Source organism: Neomonachus schauinslandi, chromosome 9 (genome assembly GCF_002201575.2).
Source record: "Neomonachus schauinslandi chromosome 9, ASM220157v2, whole genome shotgun sequence".
Taxonomy (NCBI): Eukaryota; Metazoa; Chordata; class Mammalia; order Carnivora; family Phocidae; genus Neomonachus; species Neomonachus schauinslandi.
This window is the reverse complement of record NC_058411.1, coordinates 96,431,449-96,455,355: the sequence shown is the minus strand read 5'-3', so window position 1 is coordinate 96,455,355 and position 23,907 is coordinate 96,431,449. Positions and strand designations below refer to the sequence as shown.

At 35.7% G+C, this 23,907-nt stretch overlaps 1 protein-coding gene across 3 annotated transcripts in view; it reads right to left on the bottom strand.

The window, feature by feature from the left end:
* TCF12 (transcription factor 12) overlaps positions 1-23,907 on the bottom strand; it is a 377,690-nt gene that overhangs the window by 95,856 nt on the left and 257,927 nt on the right. For all 3 annotated transcript variants that reach the window (XM_021693892.1, XM_021693887.2, XM_021693891.2), the window contains one exon: positions 20,243-20,307. In XM_021693892.1, coding sequence (XP_021549567.1) covers positions 20,243-20,307 — 65 coding nt within the window. The remainder of the gene's footprint in view (positions 1-20,242; positions 20,308-23,907) is intronic.

Genomic DNA, 23,907 nt, shown 5'->3' with positions numbered 1-23,907 from the left:
GAAACGGTATGCAGTTTTAATATATAAAGGCAAGCAGCTGTTCCCAGATTTGTCTTTTTGAGAGGGGGGTATACTAATTAAAGAGGTAAAAAAGTATAAAACACAATCATGATAAAATAGAGGACGCAAACTGTTAAAATTTCTCAGTTGAGTTCTTTACTGTATCATATGTTTGTCACTGAGGGATGAAGAAACAAAATTGTTCTAAGAGCAAAATCAGTGTAGTATTGCCATATTTGTAACTGTTTTTTTTTTTTTTTAACCTGAGAAACATCACAGTACAGTTTAGCTGTAAGTCCACTCGAAGTTTCAGAGATTATGACAGGGAAACTAGAGAGTGACAAAGAAGCCTCTCACAATCAAAAAACTCAGAGGATAAAAGGAACTAGGGCAAAATATAAATGTAGGGCTTTCATACTGTATCAGTCTTCTGTTAATTTTTTTACAAATAATTAAAAAACAGACTGTAATAAATTGTGGATTTGGAAAACACCGATATTTGTGAAATAATTGTATTATGATGCAAATTCATTTACATTGAAATTCTAGGGATATGTTAGCAATTATCAGCATGTTGTTAAAGAATTCTATCCTGAGAATCTCATTAGATAGTGATGCAAACTACAGTTGTTATCATTCTGAGAACAAAGAGATCTTGAATGAGTAATCAATAGCAACTGGCAGAAAATGAGACATTAATTATGATCCTCTCTAGTGTTTTGTCTAAGGCAAGATTTCATTAAATGCTTTGTGCAACCTGAATAGTTCCAAGTCATTACCAACACTTTGGACAATACATTAATTGAGGGGGAGGGGGACTGAACGGGGAAACAAAGTAAAAGAAAACCTGAGATGTTTCCATTACTTCCCCAGGTCAATAAAAACACACCAACAACCACTACCCAACTGTTAGGCTTGTTCTTTTACAAGCCCCAAATCTTATAATCTCAACATGGTCTCTTGAAAATTTAATTATCATTTTCTATACTTAAAGTGTCAGGCAGGTTTGAGAAGATAATGACAGTCATCCATCAAATGCATGCTGCCAAGACAATCAGCCCAATCTTTAAGAAACTACCTATGTAGGGGCGCCTGGGTGGCTCAGATGGTTAAGCATCTGCCTTCAGCTCAGGTCATGATCCCAGGGTCCTGGGATCGAGCCCCACATCGGGCTCCTGGCTCAGCGGGGAGCCTGCTTCTCCCTCTCCCTCTGCCTCTCCCCTGCTCATGCTCTCTCTCTGTATCTCTGTGTCTCAAATGAATAAATAAAATCTTAAAAAAAAAAAACAAACCTATGTACTATTAAATTAGTAAAACATGGTAATCTTAGCAGTTTAAATTTCCCAATCTTCTTTAATTATCAGTAGCAGAGGGAACTTTTACCATCTTAATATTTCACTTTCACTAATTTTTCTCTGAACTTTTCTCTCAAGTCCTGCATCAGCCAATAAAAAGATATCGAGTAGGAAGGTACAGGGTATAGATCAATAAAGGAAGAATTTTTGGGTATAAAAAGAAAAACTATGATGAAAACCATTAAAAACCATTTTAATATATCCAGTATTTAAATAATTGCAAATATGCAATGAGAATGACTTTCTTTTAGGTTTTTATAGGTTTCCATTAAGAGAGTCCCTACTTTCAAAATGCTATAAGGGATTTCTTGAAAGTAAACTTTTTCTGAAGTTTGTAAGTAAGCATACTCTAAGCCCATCTTCTTCCTAAATGAGCAGTTTTTCTGAATGTGTGAAGTTAGAAACTTGCTTGCTAAATACAGTCCTCTGAAAGTCTTCCTGCAAAGTTACCAGTGTTCCTTTGACCCCTTTCTTTTGTGAATAAAAAGAAGCCTGCTATGTGAGGTGCTAACCAACATTAGAAGAACAGGAGATAAAGAAATGTCATTTCTCTTTGGCTTTTGTGGAAATGGTATTATGTAGTCCTAAGATTTTCAGCAGAGTTTTGATACTTAGAAGCCACTCCTTTTCCCTTTAATGCTAGCTTTCACATGTAAACGACTACCACCTCTTATCAATCCCTTGCATTTTGAAGAATATAATTAAGACTAACAAAACACAATACAGTAGTAGGCATATAGTTAGGTATGCAATACTTTTTGAACTGAAACATTCTGTACTGGAACATCTTCTAAAAGTTAAGCTTTTTATTTTGGGAATTTTCAAAAATAAACAAAAACAGAAAAAGAAAACGGTATAATGAAACTTCCTATACCTTTCACCCAGCTTTTTTTTAAAAAAGGTTTTATTTGGGCGCCTGGGTGGCTCAGTTGGTTAAGCGACTGCCTTCAGCTCAGGTCATGATCCTGGAGTCCCGGGATCGAGTCCCGCATCGGGCTCCCTGCTCGGCAGGGAGTCTGCTTCTCCCTCTGACCCTCCCCCCTCTCATGTGCTTTCTCTCATTCTCTCTCTCTCAAATAAATAAATAAAATCTTTAAAAAAAAAAAAGGTTTTATTTATTTGAGAGAGAGTGAGAGAGAATGAGAGAGAGCTCAAGCGGGGAGGAGCAGGCTCCCCACTGAGCAGGGAGGCAGATGGGGGGCTCAATCCCAGGACGGTGGGACCATGACCTGAGCTGAAGGCAGAACTTAACCAACTGAGCCACCCAGGCATCCACCTTTCACCTAGCTTTAACAACTGCCAGCATTCTGCTGTTCCTGCTTCATTTATTCTGCCATCTCTCAGTTCTTGGTATGGCCCCCACAATTGACAGCGATATCTTATAGTCATGTAATGCCCAGCCTGTGGTCACCTCTTTTGTCATTTTTTTTTTCCTGAGATGGTGTCTAATCTCTAGCCATTATTTAATATACTCTTTTCTCCTGAAGTAAGTTTCCAGAAGAACAAATTGACTTTTATACAATTTTCCCAAAGAGCACTGAGTACCACCAGAAATATAATTAGCAAGTTTTATGGAGACAATAGAAACAATGAAGTTTTTTCCCTGCCAAGTAACCTCTGCATCATCTTTCTCTGGCCTTTTAACAGAAGCAGGAAATTATACTTGCCTACTGCCTGATACTTGACGAGGAGAGTTTCCTTCCATAAAATAATTTATTTTACCTTTGTTCCAAACTCAGAAGCTCACTCTGCAGGTAGCTGATGGCTTATTACCCTGGTTATATTTCCTTCCTAGATCACAGAATTAAGATTCAAAGATTTTCTGAATACCCACCAAATACCAGTAAGCACTGCCCCTTCACAGGCTACTTCATGAATGAATCATCTCTTAGAGAGCTTCAACACTGATCCATAGCCACTTTTATGTCTTTTTAACACTCATGACCCCCAACAATCCTCCCATCACCATCAACTAATCTATTGCCAAAAGGATGCTCTAAGTACTGGAAACCACTTGACTCCTGCCCATTTTTAAGTCCAATACTCAACTCTGACATGACCTATTCTTATAACACCATTGCTCCTTATTGCACTTGTTCTTCTGTCTCAAGATATTCAATATCTTGACGTTTTTTCCTCCCCCAGTCCCAAAGTTTACTCATGGCTTCACTTCCTTCCTTTGAAAACTAGCCCACAAAGTCTATTACTTTAACCATTATCTCATCATTACTTCAATTCTTCTATCCTTACCATTTACCAGCTATGAAACATTGGATAAATTACATCATCTCTGAGGCTTCAGGTTCCTCAGCTGTCAAATGGAAAAACACTAACAGCAACAACAGGAGCAGCAACAACACTTCTGTCATATGAAATGTCTGTAAGGTGCTTAGCACAATGCCTGGCACTAGTAAACGTATGATATATGCTAACACTTATGTTTCGACATACCTTGTTTTATTGAACTTTGGAGATACTGCACGTTATACAGATTGCAGGTTTGTGGTAACCTTCTGCCAAGCAAGTCCATAGGCACCATTTTTGCAACAGCATTTGCTAACTTTGTGTCTCTGTGTCACATTTTGGTAATTTTTTGGAGAATTTTGGTAAAAATTCTTGCAATATTTCAAACTTCTTTTTATTACTGTATCTGTTGTGGTGATCTCTGATCAATGATCTCTGATGTTACTATTATAATTGCTTTGGGGCACCACGAACTGTGCCCATATAGGATGGTAAATTTATTTGATAAATGTTGTGTGTGTTCTTTTTTTTTTTTTTTTTTTTAAAGATTTTATTTATTTATTTGAGAGAGAGAGAATGAGAGACAGAGAGCACGAGAGGGAAGAGGGCAGAGGGGGAAGCAGACCCCCTGCCGAGCAGGGAGCCCGATGCGGGACTCGATCCCGGGACTCCAGGATCATGACCTGAGCCGAAGGCAGTCGCTTAACCAACTGAGCCACCCAGGCGCCCCTGTTGTGTGTGTTCTAACTGCTCCACTGATCAGCCGTTCCCCCATCTCTCTTCCTCTCCTTGAGCCTCCTTATTCTCTGAGACACAACAATATTCAAATTAGGCCAGTTAATAACCCAACAATGGCCTCTAAAAGTTTAGGTGAAAGGAAGAATGACATGTCTCTCTCTTTAAATCAAAAGCTAGAAATGATTAAGCTTAGTGAGGAGGGCATGTCAAATGTGGAGATACAAAGAAAGCTAATCCACTTGCACCAAACAGCCAAGTCCATGAATACAAGGAAAGGTTCTTGAAGGAAAATGAAAGTGCTATTCCAGTGAACACATGAATGGTAAGAAAGCCAAACAGCCTTAATGCTGATAGGGAGAAAGTTTTAGTGGTCTGGATAGAAGATCAAACTACTACAAACTACAACATTCCCTTAAGGCAAAGCCTAATCTAGAGCAAGGCCATAACTCTCCTCAATTCTATGAAGGCTGAGAGAGTAAAGAAAGCTGCAGAAGAAAAGTATTAAGTTAGAGAAGCTGGTTCATAAAGTTTAAGGAAAGAAGCCATCTCTGTAACATAAAAGTGCAAGATGAAGCAGCAAGTGCTGATGTAGAGGCTGCAGCAAGTTATCCAGAAGATTTGGCTAAGATAATTAATGAAGGTGGCCACACTAAACAACAGATTCTCAATGTAAATGAAACAGACTTTTTTTTTTTTAAAGATTTTATTTTTTATTTATTTATTTGAGACAGAGAGAATGAGAGACAGAGAGCACGAGAGGGAGGAGGGTCAGAGGGAGAAGCAGACTCCCTGCCGAGCAGGGAGCCCGATGCGGGACTCGATCCCAGGACTCCAGGATCATGACCTGAGCTGAAGGCAGTCGCTTAACCAACTGAGCCACCCAGGCGCCCAATGAAACAGAATTCTATTAGAAGATGATGCCATCTAGGACTTTCATAGCTAAAGAAGAAGAGAGATCAATGCCTGACTTCAAAGCTTCATAGGACAGGCTGATTCTCTTGTTGGGGGCTAATGCAGCTGATGACTTTCAGCTGAAGCCAATGCTCATTTGCCATTATGAAAATCCTTGGGCCCTTAAGAATTATGCTAAATATACTCTGCTTGTGCTTTATAAATACAACAACAAAGCCTGGATGACAGCATATCTGTTTACATAGTTTACTGAATACTTTGAGGCCACTGTTGAGACCTGTTGCTTAGAAAAAAAAAAAAGTAGCCTGTCAAAATATTATTGCTCATCAACAGTGAACCTGGTCACTCAGGAGCTCTGAAGGAGATGTACAATGAGTTGTTTTCATGCCTACTCACAAAACACCCATTCTGCAGCCATGGATCAAAGAGTAATTTTGACTTTCAAATCCTATTATTAAAGAAATACATGTCATAAGGCTAGAGCTGTCTTAGATAGCAATTCCTCTGATGGATCTCTGCAAAGTCAACTGAAAACCTTCTGGAAAGGATTCACCATCCTACATGCTGTTAAGAACACTTGTGATTCACAGGAAGAGGTTAAATTATCAACAGGAACAGGAGTTTAGAAGTTGATTCCAACCCTAATGGATGACTTGGAGGTGTTCAAGAGGTGTTCAAGACTTCAGTGGAGGATGTAACTGCAGATGTGGTAGAAAGAGCAAGAGAACTGGAATTAAAGCCTGACGACACAAAGGAATTGCTGCAATCTTATGATAAAACTTTAACAGATGAGGAGTTGCTTCTTATGGATGAGCAAATAAAGTGGTTCCTTGAGATGGAATCTATTTCTGGTAAAGATACTATGAAGAATGTTGACATGACAACAAAGGACTTAGATATTACAATAACTTAGTTGAGAGGATGGATTACAATTTTGGTAATCAAATCTTAAAAAAAAAAAACCTGTTTAAAAACAATAAATAAAGATTTTATTTATTTATTTAAGACAGAGAGAGACACAGAGAGAGAGGGAACAGAAGCAGGGGGAGTGGGAGAGGGAGAAGCAGGCTTCCCGCTGAGCAGGGAGCCCGATGCGGGACTCAATCCCAGGACCCTGGGATCATGACGTGAGCCGAAGGCAGACGCTTAATGACTGAGCCACCCAGGTGCGCCTGTATTATCACTATTATCATTAATTTATCCAGTCAAACATTTGCTATCTATGCTTCTACATTTAGTCTGCTGAGTACTACTGGAATAAAAATTAAAATACATATAAAACTATATAGGTTAGTCAACAGTTTCTGGTCTCTAACCTGAGGTGAATCATCAATACCTGGAAACCCTTTTACTATGTGTCACTAGAGAGCTCACAGAATTGAAAGAACATTTTCAGGTATTTTATTTCAATCAAACAACATATGCTCTAATCCCTCTATTATAAAAGTCTCAGTAAAGTGAATGTCTAGCCTATGCTTGAATACATCCAGTGAGAAGAAAGTCACTATCCACTAAGGTTGACTATTCCATCCTCTATACGATGAGAACATTCCTTCTTACATTAAGTTAAAATCGGGATTGCTAACTCCTACCCATCATCCAAAGTTTTAACCTTAAAAGTTACAGAAAAAGCCAAATTATGCTTCAAATATTTGAAGATGCTTCTCATGAAAGTATTCCCATATGTTAGAGTTGCAAATTACTTTATTTGCAAGTTCTTCTCTAAGTCAGTTTTAGTTTACTTAAGCCTGTTTTGAAATGCATATGCTAGAGTGGTATACAGTATCAACTTCCTTATTCTAAATAATATGTTTCTAATAATTCAGCCTAAGACTAAGGTCTTTACTATTAGGCTTGCTGTTAGAAGAAATATCCAAATTGTTCTTTAAAACAACTAGCTTTAATTAAACCTCTTGGGGAAATAGGATTGGCTACATATGAAAGCCCCTGATTCTCTTGTCAGAAACAGATACCTGTGTAGGAAAAATTTGTGTTTTAATGGAAAATTATGCATTATCTGGGGTAGGGTCAGTTCTGTAACTATTCAACTCCATCTCTGTAGCAAGAAAGAAGCTACAGTCAATATGTAAATGAATGGGAATGGTTATGTTCTAATAAAACCATTTACCAAAAAAAAAAGGGGGGTGGGAATATTAAGTTCGCTGATACCTACTCTAGAACACAACTTTCTAGGTTATCTGATTCTCATTTTATGGGAGCTATTTCACAACTCTGTAAATTGTAGGTAACTAGTAGCAATGTCAAATAATTCTTATCTACAGACCTGTAAAAACATTCTTTTCAGTGAAGGGTGAACAACTGTTCTCCAGTCTCAGTATCTCTACCACCCTGCTCCAAAGGAGAAAAAAAAAAGTTTTGTCTATATTTGAACATTAATTTCCATAACTTTTAAAATTTATTTTTAAATGTTTGCTATTGAATTATAGTTGACATACGTTTTATTATAGTTTCAGGTATACAACACAGTGATTTGACAATTCTATATATTACTCAATGCTCACCACGGTAAGTGTAGTTTTCATTTGTTACCACGTAATGTTATTACAATATTACTGACTGGAAGTATTCCCTATGCTGTACTTTTTATCTCCGTGACATTTATTTTGTAACTGAAAGTTTGCACATCTTAATTCCCTTCACCTATTTCATTCACCCCCCATCTCTGGCAACCACCAGTTTGTTCTCTGTATTTATGAGTCTTTTTCTGTTTTCGTTAATTTCCATAATTTTGATCTGTGACTGTGTCTGTTTTTGGCTTCTCTTTTGAACTGGCTCTGACACCTTACAAATTTCTTCACTGATGAGATAAAAACTATATATTTACTTTTTATCTGTAGCAGAGTCATGCATGACTTAACATATTTTAATAAATTTATCTTTTTTTTTAAAGATTTTATTTATTTTTTGACAGAGAGGCAGGGAGAGAGGGAATATAAGCAAGGGGAGCACCAGAGGGAGAAGCAGGCCTCCTGCGGAGCAGGGAGCCTGATGCGGGGCTCGATCCCAGGACCCTGGGATCATGACCTGAGCTGAAGGCAGACGCTTAACGACTGAGCCACCCAGGCGCCACCATAAATTTATCTTTTAACACGTGCAATGTGCTGTTATTATAGGATAACCAAGATCTGTCTAAACATCCCCCTATTCCCTGTTCATGATCATGTTCTAGAGCAATTAGGCCACCTCAAATAGTTTCCTTGTGTCCAGTTTATAAATTCTCTTGTATATCCAGAACCAAAATTTAACTTTTCTAAGAAACACCTGTATTTTTATCCTGCCATGTGTCCAATCCAAAACCCTTACAGGATAAAATACAAACTCTTTGGTTAGGCATTCAAGCAACATCCTTACAATTCAAACACCTCACATCATTCCTCGAAACAAGTATTTCATTCCAGCCAAACTAAAATGCTACTATTCCTAGAATATACATTCACGTATTTATTCATTCAAAATACATTCATTTAAAAGGTATTCATTAATACCTTCTATTTGTCAGGCACAAAGTAGGTGATGAAAATACAACGAAGAGCCATTGACCCTGCCTCAAAAAGCTTATAGTTTCAGTGGGAGAAAATTAAGGAAGCAGCTCTAAGATGTGTTGAATATTACTTCTATTTATATTAGTCATATGTTCTCTTTCCCTAATATGTCTTCCTCTCTACTTGGTCAAATTTTACCCATTCTCCAAGATTTTAGAGTTGTATACTTCCTTTGCAAAATCTTCTCTATCAAAATCACATTAATTTCACTCTCTTCTGAGTTCTAACTCACATCTGTGCCACTTTCTTGAGATTTACTACAGGTTATCTTATCATTTTAATTAATTTTCTGTGTGTACAGAGCTAGTCTCCCCCATCTGGAATGTAAGCTTCTTGAGGAATGATGCTAAATCTTTTATTCTGTTGCTTGGTCCAGATCCTTATATATGGTAAAACAAGCAAATTCTTGTTGATTCCTTATCTTTTAATCAAGTACTATAATATGTGAAGCTCTTTCCTTGACATTTTTCACCCACTAAGAAGCAGGAGAGAAAAGATGAAGCATTTAAATCGTAAGTGAATTTGGTTTGCTTAAAATGGAAGTTGCAATAGATTTTTTTAAAATTGGGAATGCAGTAATTATTAAGGGCATAATAGTTCTTAGGTAATAAGGGATTCTTATTAAAAATAAAGAACACAAAATGCTAAAATCTGGCCAATGAAATGTTAAAATGCAATGAACACATTATGTTGTGGAAAATGGATCTGTAATTAGTCTTATGAAATCTGGGCAAAACTCCCATTATTTGATTAAAGTCGTTTTGAAATAAAGTAAATCACCTCAAATTCTTCTTAAGGAATTTATTTTAAATATATAGAAATTTATTTAAAAAACTACCTCAAACCAAATGAGATCTAGAGATGAAACAATTAGGGTTACTAATACTTTAAAGCACATTAAACATTCTGTCTTAACAACTTAATTTTATGAGTAAAAGCAATGTCAGGGTTCAGGATATATCACCTCCAAACATGGTACCTTGGCATATTGAATATTTTAAGATGAGGAGTTTGAGAAACTGCCAGGAGCAGGAAGGTCATTCTAACTGCCTCCTCCCCGGCCCTTCTTCCCTAAAATAGGCCATAACATCCTTTTTTTTTAAGATTGTATTTATTTCTTTGACAGAGAGAGACACAGCAAGAGAGGTAACACAAGCAGGGGGAGTGGGAGAGGGAGAAGCAGGCTTCCTGCGGAGCAGGGAGCCTGATGCGGGGCTCAATCCCAGGACCCTGGGTTCAGGACCTGAGCCGAAGGCAGACGCCCAACACCTGAGCCACCCAGGCGCCCCAGGCCCTAATATCCTCATGTGAGAGGTGCCCTCCCTATTCCAGGAGGAAAGGAACATCCTATCTCCAAAGACAAAGGGATGTCAAGAAGAATCCTAAGAAATGGGCCTTATTAAATTTCCCCTAGTTTACTACAATTACCTCCTACTCCTTAATCTGTTCATATTCCTTCATATCTATCCACTCTTCATCAAACCTTGCATAAATGCAAGTCTGTCTTTCAGTCTTCATTTCCTTATGAAGAATCTTATAAAACTTATATTAAATAAATTTGTATGCTTTTCTCCTGTTAATCTGTCTTTGTCAGTTTGCTTTTCAGACCCAGCTAGGAACCTTAAGAGGGTTGAAGAAAACTTTTCTCCCCTATTGGCAGTAAGACTTTCTCATATTCTTACGGATATCTTAGACTGGGTAATTATTCCAGAGGCCTCATCCTTCAGGGGTTTCTCTAAACTGTCAGAAATCACCTAATCAGGCAACACAGTTAAACCCTAGAACTATTTGTTCTCATTGGCTAAGGAAAATTGTCCTCCTTAGGACAGCAGCCTTATGGGGATAAGGGGGAGGCAGGAGAAAGAAAAAGAGAAGTAGCTACACCACAAGAATCTTTTATGAAGTAACTTGTAGTCCTGTTACCAACTAAAAGTGATTCTGTTCTTGAAATTACCATGGAATTACAAGTCTAGAAGGACTGGAAATTTGTTCATCCACTGCACTTAAACTTCCTGCCATGAAGAGAGAACCCACAGAAGCGTTGGGTAACCTTATTAATAGACTTGTAGTTCTTTCTTTCTATATCCTGGATACCGGTTCTTTGTCAGATAGGTTTTGCAAGTATTGACTCCCAGATGTGGCTGTCAATTCATTTATTTTTAGCCTAGTTCTTTTTATAAGTCTTTAATTTTGATTAAGCCTAATTTATCATTTTTTCTTTTGTGGCTTTAAAATTTTTGTATTCAGTGTAAGAAAGCTTTGATTACGTACCCCCAAACTGAGGAGATATTCTCCTATGTTTTCTTCTTAAAGCTTTGTAGTTGTAGCTTTTACATTTAGGTCTAGGATCCATCCTGAATAATTTTTCTGTTTAGTGTGAGAGGACTGACATTCATATCTGTCCATATGAATATCCATTTATTATTGCATCTTTTACAAAAACAAAAACACCCTTTCCTTTCTCCATTGGACTAATTTGGCAAACTGCTGAAAATCAAACCAACTACATAAAGCGTGGGTGTACTTCTGGGCTGTATTCTGTTTCAGTGCCGTATTTCTCAATCAGGCCAGTATTATGGTGCTTAATTACCACAGCTATACACCAAATGTTAGAATCAGGTAGAATACATTCTCTCACATTGCTCTTCACTTTTCAGTTTTTAAAAACTAAGCTGTTATTTACATGCAATAAAATGTTCAGATCTTAAGTGAACTACTCAATCAGTTTTGATGAATGCATATCAAGACAGACATTTCTATTAATTCAGCAATCGGGTCCCTTTATAGAAGAACCCTCCTATCGGCAACCATTGATTTGATAGTTTTGCCGATTACAGACATTCATATAAATGGAGCCATACAGTATTTTTGAGATTTGGCCTGTTTTTAGCATAACATTATTGAGATCATTAGATCATTCCATTTTATTGCTGAATGACATTCAGTGTATGAACATGATACAGTTCATTTATCCTCTTGATGAACATCTGGGTTTCCAGTTTTAGGCTAAAGTGAGTAAAATTGTTACAAACATTTTTGAGGAGAAAACTTTTTGTGAACAATGTTTTCACTTGGATAAATACCTGGGAGTAAACTGTTGAGTCATGGGGCAGATACATGTTCAGCTTTATAAGAAATTGCGTTTTCTAAAGTCATTATACCATTTTACAGTCCTGCTAACAATGTATCATCTTTTTAATTTTAGCTATTCTGGGTAGTTGTATACTGATAAGTCACTCTGGTTTTAATTTTCATGTGCCTAGTAGCTAATAATGTGGAACTTCTAATGTGCTGATTGCCCATTTATATTTCTTTCTTTTTTAAGATGATTTTATTTTTGAGAGCGAGCGAGCGAGTGAGTGGGAGGGAGAGGGAGAGAGAATCTGAAGCAGACTCTGCGCTGAGCACAGAACCCAATGGGGGGGGGGGCACAATCCCACGACGGTGAGATCACGACCTGAGCCAAAAGCAAGAGTCAGACGCCTAACTGACTGAGCCACCCAGGTGCCCCCCATTTGTCTATCTTCTTATGTTAAGTGTCTCTTCAAGTGTTGTGCCTATTCATTCATTTATTTTTTAAGAAGGCTCCACAATGCCCAGTGTGGAGCCCAATGCAGCACCTGAATTCACAACCCTGAAATCAAGACCTGAACTAAAATCAAGAGTCAGATGCTTAACTGACTGAGCCACCCAGGTGCCCCGTGTTTTGCTTATTTAAAATAAACTGGGTTGCTAGTTTTTTATTATTGAGTTGTCAGCGATCATTTTATTTGTCAGATATATGAGTTGCAAACACCTTCTCCCAATCTGTGGCTTCTCTTTTCATTTTCTTAATAATCCCAAATTTTTAATTTTTTTAAAAAAGATTTATTTGAGAGAGAGAGAGAGAGGTCCCAGGATTCTGGGATCATGACTTGAGCTGAAGGCAGACACTTAACCGAATCAGCCACCCAGGAGCCCCTTTAATTTTGATTAAGTTCAATTCATCAGTTTTTCTTCCATATTTGATGTTTTTATTATGTGTTCCCTATGAAATTTGTTTACCTGTAAGTGGCAAAGATATTCATCTATTTTTTCCCCAGCAGCTTTATTACTTTAGCTTTCATATTTAAGTCCATGATCTAGCTCAAATTTGTTTTGTATATGGTATAAGGTAAGGGTTTAAATTCTTTTATTTTCATACTGATAATTCAGTTGTTCTAGCACCGTATGTTAAAGAGATGTTTTTTTTTCTCACTGAGTTGCTAGGGTGCTGTTATCAAACATCATTTTAGCTTATAGGTGTGGATCCCTTTCTGGACTCTATTCTGTTCATGATGTCAATCTTTATACTGTCTTGATTGGTACTGTTTTATAGTAAGTCTTGAAATCAGGTATAAAGTAAATCCTTTCTCCTTTCTTTTTGGATTGTTTTGGCACTTCTTAATCCTATGCCTTTTCCAATGAACTTTCATTTTTATTTTAATTAATTCCCCCCCCCAAATTTTTATTTAAATTTCAGTTAACACACAGTGCAATATTGGTTTCAGGAGTATAATTCAGTGGTTCATCACTTACATAAAACACCCAGTACTCTTCATAACAAGTGCCCTCCTTAATACCCATCCCCCATCTAGCCCATCCTCCCACCCACCTCCCTCCATCAACCCTCAGGTTTGTTCTCTATCATTAAGAGTTTCTTATGGTTTGTTTCCCTCTCTCGTTTTTACTCCCCTTCCCATATGTTCATATTTTCTTTCCTGAATTCCACATGAGTGAAATCACATGGTATTTGCCTTTCTCTGACTTATTTCACTTAGCATAATACAGTCTAACTCCACCCACGTCATTGCAAATGGCAAGATTTCATTCTTTTGATGGCTGAGTAATATTCCATTGTATATATATACACCACTTCTTCTTTATCCACTCATCAGTTGATGGACATTTGGGCTCTCTCCATAGTTTGGCTATTGTTGATAATGCTGCTATAAACATCAGGGTGTATACCACTTTGAATGTGTATTTTGTATCCTTTGGGTAAATACCCAGGAGTGCTGAATCATAGGGTAGTTCTATTTTTAACTTTTTGAGGAACCTCCATACTGTTCTCCAGAGTGGCTGCACCAGTTTGCATTCCTACCAACAATGTAAGAGGGTTCCCCTTTCTCTGCATCCTCGCCAACACCTGTTGTTTCTTATGTCATTAATTTTAGCTATTCTGACAGGTGTGAGGTGGTATCTCATAGTGGTTTTGATTTGTATTTCCCTGATGATGAGAGGTGTTGAGCATCTTTTCATGTACCTGTTAGCTAGCTGGATGAAATAATCTTGTTAATGTCTAAAAAAAAGCCTACTAGAATTCTGATTGGGCCTACATTAAATCTGCAGCCTAACAGAACTGACATCTAAATGATACTGAGTCTTTCAATTCAGGAATATGGCGTATCTATTTATTTAGATCCTCTTTGATTTTTCCCTGCAATATTTTACAGTTTTCATTGTTGAAGTCTTAAATCTTTTATTAAGTGTATACCTCAGTGTTTTATGCTTTTTGATGTAACCATAAATAGTACTTTTTTGTTAATTTCATTTTCTAATTGTTCATTGCTGGTGTGTAGAAATACAATTAATTTTTGGATTGACTTTATATCCTGTGACAAAGCTAAAGGTTTATTAGTTTTAAAAGTTTTCATGACGATTCATTTGGATTTCCCATGTGCACAAACATGTCATCTGCAAATTCAGCTTAATTTATTCCTTTCCAAATGGTGTCTTTTTTTCTTGCCTTATTACACTGGCACATAAAATTCAAGTGATAAGAACGGAAATTCTTACCTTGTTCCTAATATTGGGGGGCAATTAGTCTTTCACCATTAAATATGCTGTTAGTTATAGATCTTTCATGTATGTCTTTTAGCAAACTGAGGAAGCTGCTTTCTATGGTTAGTTTGTTGTGAGGTTTTATCATAAATATTTCATTTTTGTTGAATACCTTTTCTACATCTATGGAAACGATCATATTGTATTTCTCCTTACTTCTGTTAATGTGCTGAACTAAACCGACTGATTTTCAAATGTTCAGCCAAACTTACATGTGCAGTTTTATTGCTCACCTCATAAAATGAGCTATAAAGTGTTTCCTCCTTCTCTATTTTCTAAAATAGTTTGTATAAGATTGGTATTTTTTTCCCTGAGCATTTCAAAGAATTCACCCATGAAGCCATGACCCTCAAGCTTTCTTTGTGGGTTTTCTCTCACAAACAACTTTTACTCCCCCCCACCTTTCTTTCTTATTTTAATTCCAGTATAGTTAACACACAGTGTTATGTTAATTTCAGGTGTACAATATAGTGATTCAACAACTCCATACATCCCCAGTGGTCATCACTCTTTGTGGGTTTTTAAAATGAATTTATTTTCACTAATAGATGCACAGCTATTCAGACTTTGTTTTATCTTGTCCCTTTTGGTAAGTATTTCTCAAGAATTTTATTTCACCTAAGTTGTCAAATTTACTGAATTAAGTTATTCACAATATTTCTTTATTATCTTTTTCATGTATATATGGTTTACAATGATAACCTCTCTTCTATTCCAGATATTGGTAAATTGTGTTCTTTCCCTTTCTTCCCTCTCCCACTTTGTCTTAATCAGTCTACCTAGAAGTTATTACTTTTATGGATCTTTTTAAATAACCAAATCCTGGTTTTGTTAGTTTTTCTATTAATTTTGTAGTATTACATTGATTTTTGCTATTTGTATTATTCCCCCCCCCCCCGTTCTATTGATTTTGTGCTTCATTTTCTAGCTTCTTAGGGCAAAACCTCAGGTTGTATACTTCAGATCTTTTTTTTTTTTTTTTAAAGATTTTATTTATTCATTTGACAGAGAGATACACAGCGAGAGAGGGAACACAAGCAGGGGGAGTAGGAGAGGGAGAAGCAGGTCTCCTGCTGAGCAGGAGCCCGATGCGGGGCTCGATCCCAGAACCTTGGGGTCATGACCTGAGCCGAAGGCAGACGCCCAACCATCTGAGCCACCCAGGCACCCCCTTCAGATCTTTTTTTTTAATACAAGCATTTAAAGCTATACCTTTTCTTCTAGGCACTGTTTTAGCTGCACCAACAAATTTTGTTATATATTTCACTATAACTCAGAATTCCCTAATTTTTTAAAATTAAAAATTTTTTAAAACCACAGATTATTTTACACATGTGTTGTTTATTTTTCAAATATTGGTGTTTTCCTAAGTATCTAACTTCTAATTTAATTCTCTTGTGGTCAGACAATATGCTGTATGATTTCAAACCTTTTCAATTTATTGACACTAGTTTTAGGGATTAGCACATGATTCAATCCTGTTGAATAGAACATATACCCTCAAAATGAATGTATATTCTTCATTTGTTGGAGACAGTTTTATAAATATCAATGAGGTCAAGGTAGTTGATAGTAAATGAACTAAATTTTTTGTCTAGTTATTTTGTCAGTTGTTAAGAGAGGTATTCAAACATTTAACTATAATTTCGTATTTACTTCTCTCTTTAATTCTATCAATATTTGCTCCATTTATTTTAAAGCTCGTAGGTTATATACCTAAAGTTGTTATCATTATATATCACTTATCATTGTTATATATTCCTGATGTATTGACTCTTTTATAATTTTATCATTATCAAATGTCTGTATATAGTGAGACTGGCTATAATGGGAAAAGAGGATGGTTAAGAAGCAAATGGTATGGGTAAATTTCCAAATAACTAACTGCCACCTGAGTTTAAAGTTGTCATTTTCTAAAGCATATAATATCTGAATGCTGATGAAACTTAAATCTCTGAAAAAAAACCAAGACCCTGACTCTTCTGGGTTTGAACACTTGGAGAAAAACTTATATAAACTATTTGAATATATACTTGTTTAACAGGTATCAGTGAAAAACTGTTGTAATGATAAAAGGATTTTTCACATCATGGTGAAGTATTATACCTATAGTTAATAAAGATGTTGGCTTCTATGTTCTCTGTTGAATCAATTAAAAAAATTCAATTGCAGAATGATCCATCAGTGTTTCCAGTAATACCACTACACCAGTTTCCTTTTAATGGCTCATCAGTTATGGGATTGCCACATAAGTAATATGAGGAGACTCATTTAGCAACATATTATTACATCATCTTAACATGAAGCAAGGCCCATCAGGCATTATTAAATTAGACTGAATTTTGTAGAATGTCAGCAGCATTTTATGTACGTTAATAGGAGAGTTAATGTTCCTTTGGGAATTATGTTGAAGAAAAATGGTTTCAAAGTGGTGTTTGGATATAATTTTGCAGTCACTGTTTACATTTCGTTCTATTATCATTGTGTGGTTAAGATTTTTATGTCACTTGTGAATAAGTAAGACAAAATGGCAGCCAATTTTTGTTTTAGTGTATTGTCTTCTCTGACCCCTGCTAACAAATACTGTTCGGAATACAGGTTTTTCTTTGAATAAGAGTGATACATCTTTTTTAACTCTTGAATATCCTGAGTTTACTATTTAGGCTTCAAACCAGCTGGTGCCATCCATTATAATTTTGTCTAGCAACTGCAGCATAGTGAGAGCTAAGTAACAATAATAAATAGCAAGGCCATTGTTCCTTTCACAGTGAGGAATTCTTTTACTTGTTTTAAGAGCCCTCCTATCTTCACTGATGCCATTTGTCTTTGCTGCAGTAAAATCTCTCCTCTGTGCTGAATTTTGGGCTTCCTCTTTGGGGCTCAGGCATTGGTTTTGTGAATTCTTTACAAATAAATCTTTCCCTCACTTGAATACCTTTACATTTCTTGTATATAGCAATATTGTTATTTTACATTTAATACATCCCGGTAATGTTGTTTCTCTTTTCCAAAGGCCTGCCTGATCTCTCCAAAATGTTATACACAATTGTTAAACAGTGATCTTACAGTTTCTTCCTTTTTTATACTCTGTAGATGCTTACATTTGACATATAGAGAAGCACTGGGTTTCTCAAAGTATAATCCCCAGTCCACGTGAATTAGCATCATCTGGGGCACTTGTTTAAAATATAAATCCCCCCCCAAAAAATATATATATACATAAATTCCCAGGTCCCTCCTCAACCAAAGAAATTAAAATGAAAGGGTAGTAAGGGCATAGACTAGGAACCTGAGACTGTTATGCTGTGGTATAGTTACAACATAGTTAAAAGCATCAACCCTGTGTTTAGAAGGTTTACCACTTGCTAGATGCATGCCCTTGAGCATGTTACTTAATATCTCTGGAGAGCATCCATTTTCCAATCTGAAAAATGGGTGTTAAAAGGATTAAATGTAATCATGTTTAATTCAACGCCCGGCTCAGTTCTCAGTAATTGGTAGCAACTGTTATTACAGTGTTATGTATCTAGGTTTATTTTTTTTTTTAAGATTTTATTTATTTATTTGACAGAGAGAGACACAGCGAGAGAGGGAACACAAGCAGGGGAACTGGGAGAGGGAGAAGCAGGCTTCCCACTGAGCAAGGAGCCAGACGTGGGGCTCGGTCGACCTGAGCTGAAGGCAGACGCTTAACGACTGAGCCACCCAGGCACCCCTGTATCTAGGTTTAAAATAAATGTTTTCTGATATGAGAATTAAATCTAGTATTGTACATCCCAAACTAATGTAACACTGTATGTTAATTATACTGGAATTAAAAAAACAAAAATCATGAGAAGAAAGGAGTTAAATCTGGTATAAACACATATTAATCTTTGAAAAACTGTTAAGATTTGTCTTTTCAAAACTTGAGAATTATATAAATAGAGCTTACCACTGATCCTAACTAAATAACAATACCTTTGCGAAGGGAGTATAAAAAATGTAAGTGGGAACTCATTAATATAAGCATTAGCTGATATATTAGATGCAGCTGTAGTTTCTAAGAGCTTACAATCATTTTCCCCTCAAGTTTAGCAATAGTGTTAACATTAGACCAGTGGCTCTCAAACCTTTTGGTTTCTTAAAAATAATATTAAGGATTCAAAATAGCTTCTGTGAAGTTTATCTCAGGAATGCAAGGATGATTTAACATACCAAAGAAAATCATTGCAAGTTACCCTATTATAGTACCACTACTGGGCACTGTTTCAACTCATCCTCTGCTCTGGCATTTATCCATGTGTGCTCCCTACATGCACACACTTCCCAATCTATGTACAGAGGATGGTGAGAATAAAGGAGGAAAGAACTGCTTGAGTTATGAGTTACTGGCCTGTGATAGGATTGTGCTAAGGATTTTCTCTCGTTTCCCAAAGCCAAGTGAGAACTCCAAGAGATTCAATAAGGGGCATTTCATGGAATAATAATAATGACCTTTTCCAATGATACTGTGAATATAATGACTTGAATAAATAATGCAAAAAAAACCAAACAAACCCCAAAACAAAACAGCTTTTGTTTTGTAGGTTATATGAATGGAAAAAAAATTAAATGTGGATTTATTTTGTAAAATGCTTTCACAAGTACATGGAACTTAACCTTCAGAGACCTATAAAGTAGAAGCAAAACTGCTAATTCTATTTTTCAAATGAGGAAATCAATGCAGAGATGGGAAATGACTTGTCTTAGGACCATTGGTCAGTAATTTGTAAAGATGGGATTTGAACCTAGGTCTTCTGACTCTGAATGGCACAATTACAGGATATATATTAAATGGAGTAGTACTGTTAGAATGAGAATTAAAATTGGCTCACATGCCCATGTCTAAAATTAGGGCAGACCTCATGAAAGGCATGTAGACAGCAGAAAACAAATTGCATACATTCTTCCTTTCTATTCTTTTTGGCTTGATTCTGATGGGAATCTAGAGGTGAACTGAGTGTTCAGGATTCTCTCTAAAGATATGGGGGAAAAGGCAGAGAAGATGGCCATTAGTAAAAATATAACATGCTACGGAATATGGAAGAATTGAAATGATGTTTCCAAGTCAAAGAGACTTTTGGAAGCCTAAAGAATTGGTTAGAGTGTAGGACTGAAATGAAAATACTTAGACCATCAGTAAGTTTAACATTACAGGATAGAAAAGCCACACAAAGCAATTGTATGTTCTTCATGTAATATATCAGCAGCTCTGTTCTTTTTATGAGGAAATATGCAAAAATCATTTTCAGAAATGATATAAGAATTTTGGTAAGGGGTAGGAAGGTAATTGTTACTTTGCTTCCAGTTAAAATGGAGTTGAGTTATGAAAATCTTTGATGATAAAGACAAGTCTGGTGAATTGGGGAAGAGAAACCATTTTAAGCAGAGGGAGAAGAAAATATGTTTAGTAACTAAAATCTTACCACATTTAGTCACACATTAAAGGCACAAATAATGGCGAAATCGGATAAATTTCTACCTCCTCTATCAAAGCCTTTATTTATGGGTTAAAAATGATCTCACTTTTGTATTTATTAAACTTACTTGACAGCCTGGTAATCCGGTGTCTCTGCTGTACAGGGAAAATGAGCCTCTCTCTGACGTTTTCCCTATAAAACAAAGAAAATAACTATATACAAAAATCCTCATTTATTGACAATCAATTCAACTTCCAGACCATTCATAGTAATTATATTGTGATTTGGAAGTACAGAGAATAAATCAGAAACAAGAAGATAAAATCCAATAAATAAAATTTAAAAATCTTACTATCATTCTAATCTTAACAAATTCTGACTTTCATAGACTAGCATGTATTTTATTAAATACTTTCCATTGTGAAAAACCAAAAAAATATTCAAAAGAATGGAAAAGAATAGATATCTATATAGCCAACAGTATGATCTACTCAGTAGGGAGAATAATGTTTTCCCATATTTGCTTCAGACTGAATATTTCTCCTTCTCTTCTTCTCTCTCTCAGAAATTACAAGTGTGGATACAGCTCAATTCTCACCCCAGACCACACGATAACCATTAGCAAAAGGTTAGTATATATGATTCCCATGTATGTTTTGAAACTTTTAATATATATTCATGCACTCAAACAATATACATTACTGTTTGTGTTTAATACATTTAAACAGATGGGATTATATAGTACCTACCCCCTTTGAAATGTGCATTTCCATGCAATATTATGCTTTTGAGATACATGTTAATAATAGACACCTAGTTCATTCATTTATACTGCTATAAAATGTCCCATTATACAAATAAAACTACAGTTGATCTATTCCCCTACTGAGAAATAGACTGTTCCTAGTTTTTTTGTTATCAGGAAGAATCGTGAAACATGTATCCTCACACATGTGTTATACATACACGTAAGACTTTCTTTAGACACAGAGAAGTGGAACTGCTGGATTAAAGGATGCACACTTTCAACTTTCTCTGTATTGCTTTACTATTCTCTGAAGTCATCATGTCAATTTATATTCCCAGAAATGTGTAAGAATTCCTTTTGGGACTATTATCTGCAGTTCCAAAGTTGGATGGTTAAATGTCAGAAATGGTATGAGCCAGTTCTAGAGGGAGAGTAGATGTCCCACAGTGCTGATAATGACAGAAGTTCTTACTTGCTTTTCCACATATTGTTCAGTAAAGTAAATTTACAAGTATTATATAGGTTTTAATAAACAGTCTCTCACAAACATATATGTTGCTCAAAAAGATTTCTGTAAACATCACAGTTTGATGTTAATATCAAAGATGGAGACACAGATAAGCAATGACAATGGCAGAGCTCTTTTTCTCCATTCCAAGGTAAAAAGAGTAACAATCTAATTAAATCTGACCAGTTATCCAAAATATTTAAAATTATTGAGGCTATATGAACTTCTCCATAATTGCATATTATACATTGAGGTATTAGCTTGTGATTATATAAAAATGTATAGTTTATTAATTTTTTAAAACTCCACACACAGATGGGATGCTCAAAATTATTTACTGATAGAGTGCATAAAATTTAAAAAAACTTGGGAAATGCAGACACTAATATTTGATTACTTTCATTGACGTCTACATGCCACAGTGGCCAACTGATGTAAAATCTTGCTACTCTAAATTTGGCACGTACTGACTCCTTAGATATACAAAATAATCCTTGTAATAACAAAGCTAGTTATTAGAAAATACTGTAATAACTCGGGGTATAATTTTAGAGCCCATTAGGACATTATAGCATATATCTTAAAAAGCACTTACTGGCTATTAGTGATGAAGCACATATTTCAGGTGAAGTCATGACAACACATAAAAATACATATTTATGAGAAAAGGTTAATTAATGTGGTCTATATGCCTCACAGTCTCACCATTAAGCAGTATGTTCTACATAAAGAGCTTTAATTTGCAACATATACATATGGAATAAAAAGGAAAAAAACCTGTAACTCTCAAAGGATATATCTTTCACAAGTAAGACTGCTTATAAGAGTCAAGATGATCTGTGGGGATTTTGGACTCTACCCTTCTACTCTTGGAATCCAACCTCACAAAACCATGAAAAGATTGTACTTTTACAATTGTGACACACACACACACTATTCCTGTGCCTCATCAAAATGGATCAGAAATCCTGCTGAACCAAGAAGATGGCAGAGACTGAAGGGAAATGCCAAATCAGAAGGACTGGCAGACAAATTATTGAGGGAAAATAAAGAACAGCACACATTTATGGTTTGAAAGTATTACTTTATTCATCAAATAAACAAGTTTATGAGATATTAAAAATCATTCTCAGTACATATCTTTTTTTTTTTTTTTCTAAAGTAGAAGCCCAGCGCGAGTTTGAACTCATGACTCAGATCAAGACCTGAGCTGAGACCAAGAGCTGGATGCTTAACCGACTGAGCCACCCAGCCGCCCCTAGCGTGTCTTCAATTTTAAGAAAATACCACCTTTAAAAACAAATCATGTCCCATATACTCGGCAGGACAGAACTGGGAGACTATATTAACATTTTATTTTATTTTTATTTTTTTAAGATTTTATTAATTTGACAGAGAGAAACACAGCGAGAGAAGGAACACAAGCAGGGGGAGTCGCTTGGTTGAAATACTCAATAGGCCCTTTCTACCTTGCAAATTCCTCTTCCTGAAACGTTCAACAACTAATGAAGACTTAAAGCTAAACAACATGGTCTGTTTTATTTTCACTCAACCGTACCAGAGTAAGAAACTTTTTTTTTTCAATTATTGAGGTAGGAAAGGGAACAAAGTAAGAGATCAATATTAGCTCTGTTTTTAGTAAAGTTCAGCTTTCAAATACAATTTTAATTATCTGTGTGGAGGTTACTTGTTATTTAAGAAAACTAAGTTTTTAAACCCACTTTCCTGTGTCTATTAAAATTCCTAAATTTCTTCCTTTACAAGGATATTCAAAGAGAGAATGAAAACTAATTTAACATAAGCTAAAAACATTACAGAGTAAAAATTTCTTCTGAAATGTAAAGTTGATAGCTTGTTTTTAAAATGATCCTTAACCTATTCAAATGAGATTTTGAAATGTAAATACATTTTCATTTCACCTTTCATTTATTAGGAACTAGTTATTTCTGAGGGACTTAGAAATTTGGTTACTCTTTATATATAATGCATACTCAGTCTGAGATTTAGAAGACATTTATCTTTAATTCTTTCAAAATTACTCTTTACAAGAACTATTTTCATGAATTACAATGAGTCTCTAAGTCTATTTTATCTCAGGTGTCTGACAAATAACAGCTTTGGCTACCGTATTATGGTTTTCTACTAAGTATTATATATGAATGCTATACATAGATAATTTTAATACATATCAAATGAACACGGCTGAGTCACTGTTAGTATCTAACTTCCCTTGAATGTTGAGGGATCCAGAAACCAGATCAGCTAAAAGAATCAAGATGTTAGCCTAGAGAGGAGAGGATCTGGGAGAAGTGCAATCTCTGTACTTGCACAACTATCATGCTAAGATGGAATCAAGAATACACTGTCTGGTCTTAGTGAAGAGATTTAGGAACAAAGGATAAAAGTAAAGAGATGCATTCTTTTACCTTGTTATGAGAAAGAACGCTCAGAAAACAGAATTTCCAAGAGTAAAATAAAACCTGTGCAGAAAATTATATGATCTTCCTGGTATTCTTATTAGTAAGGAGATTTGTGG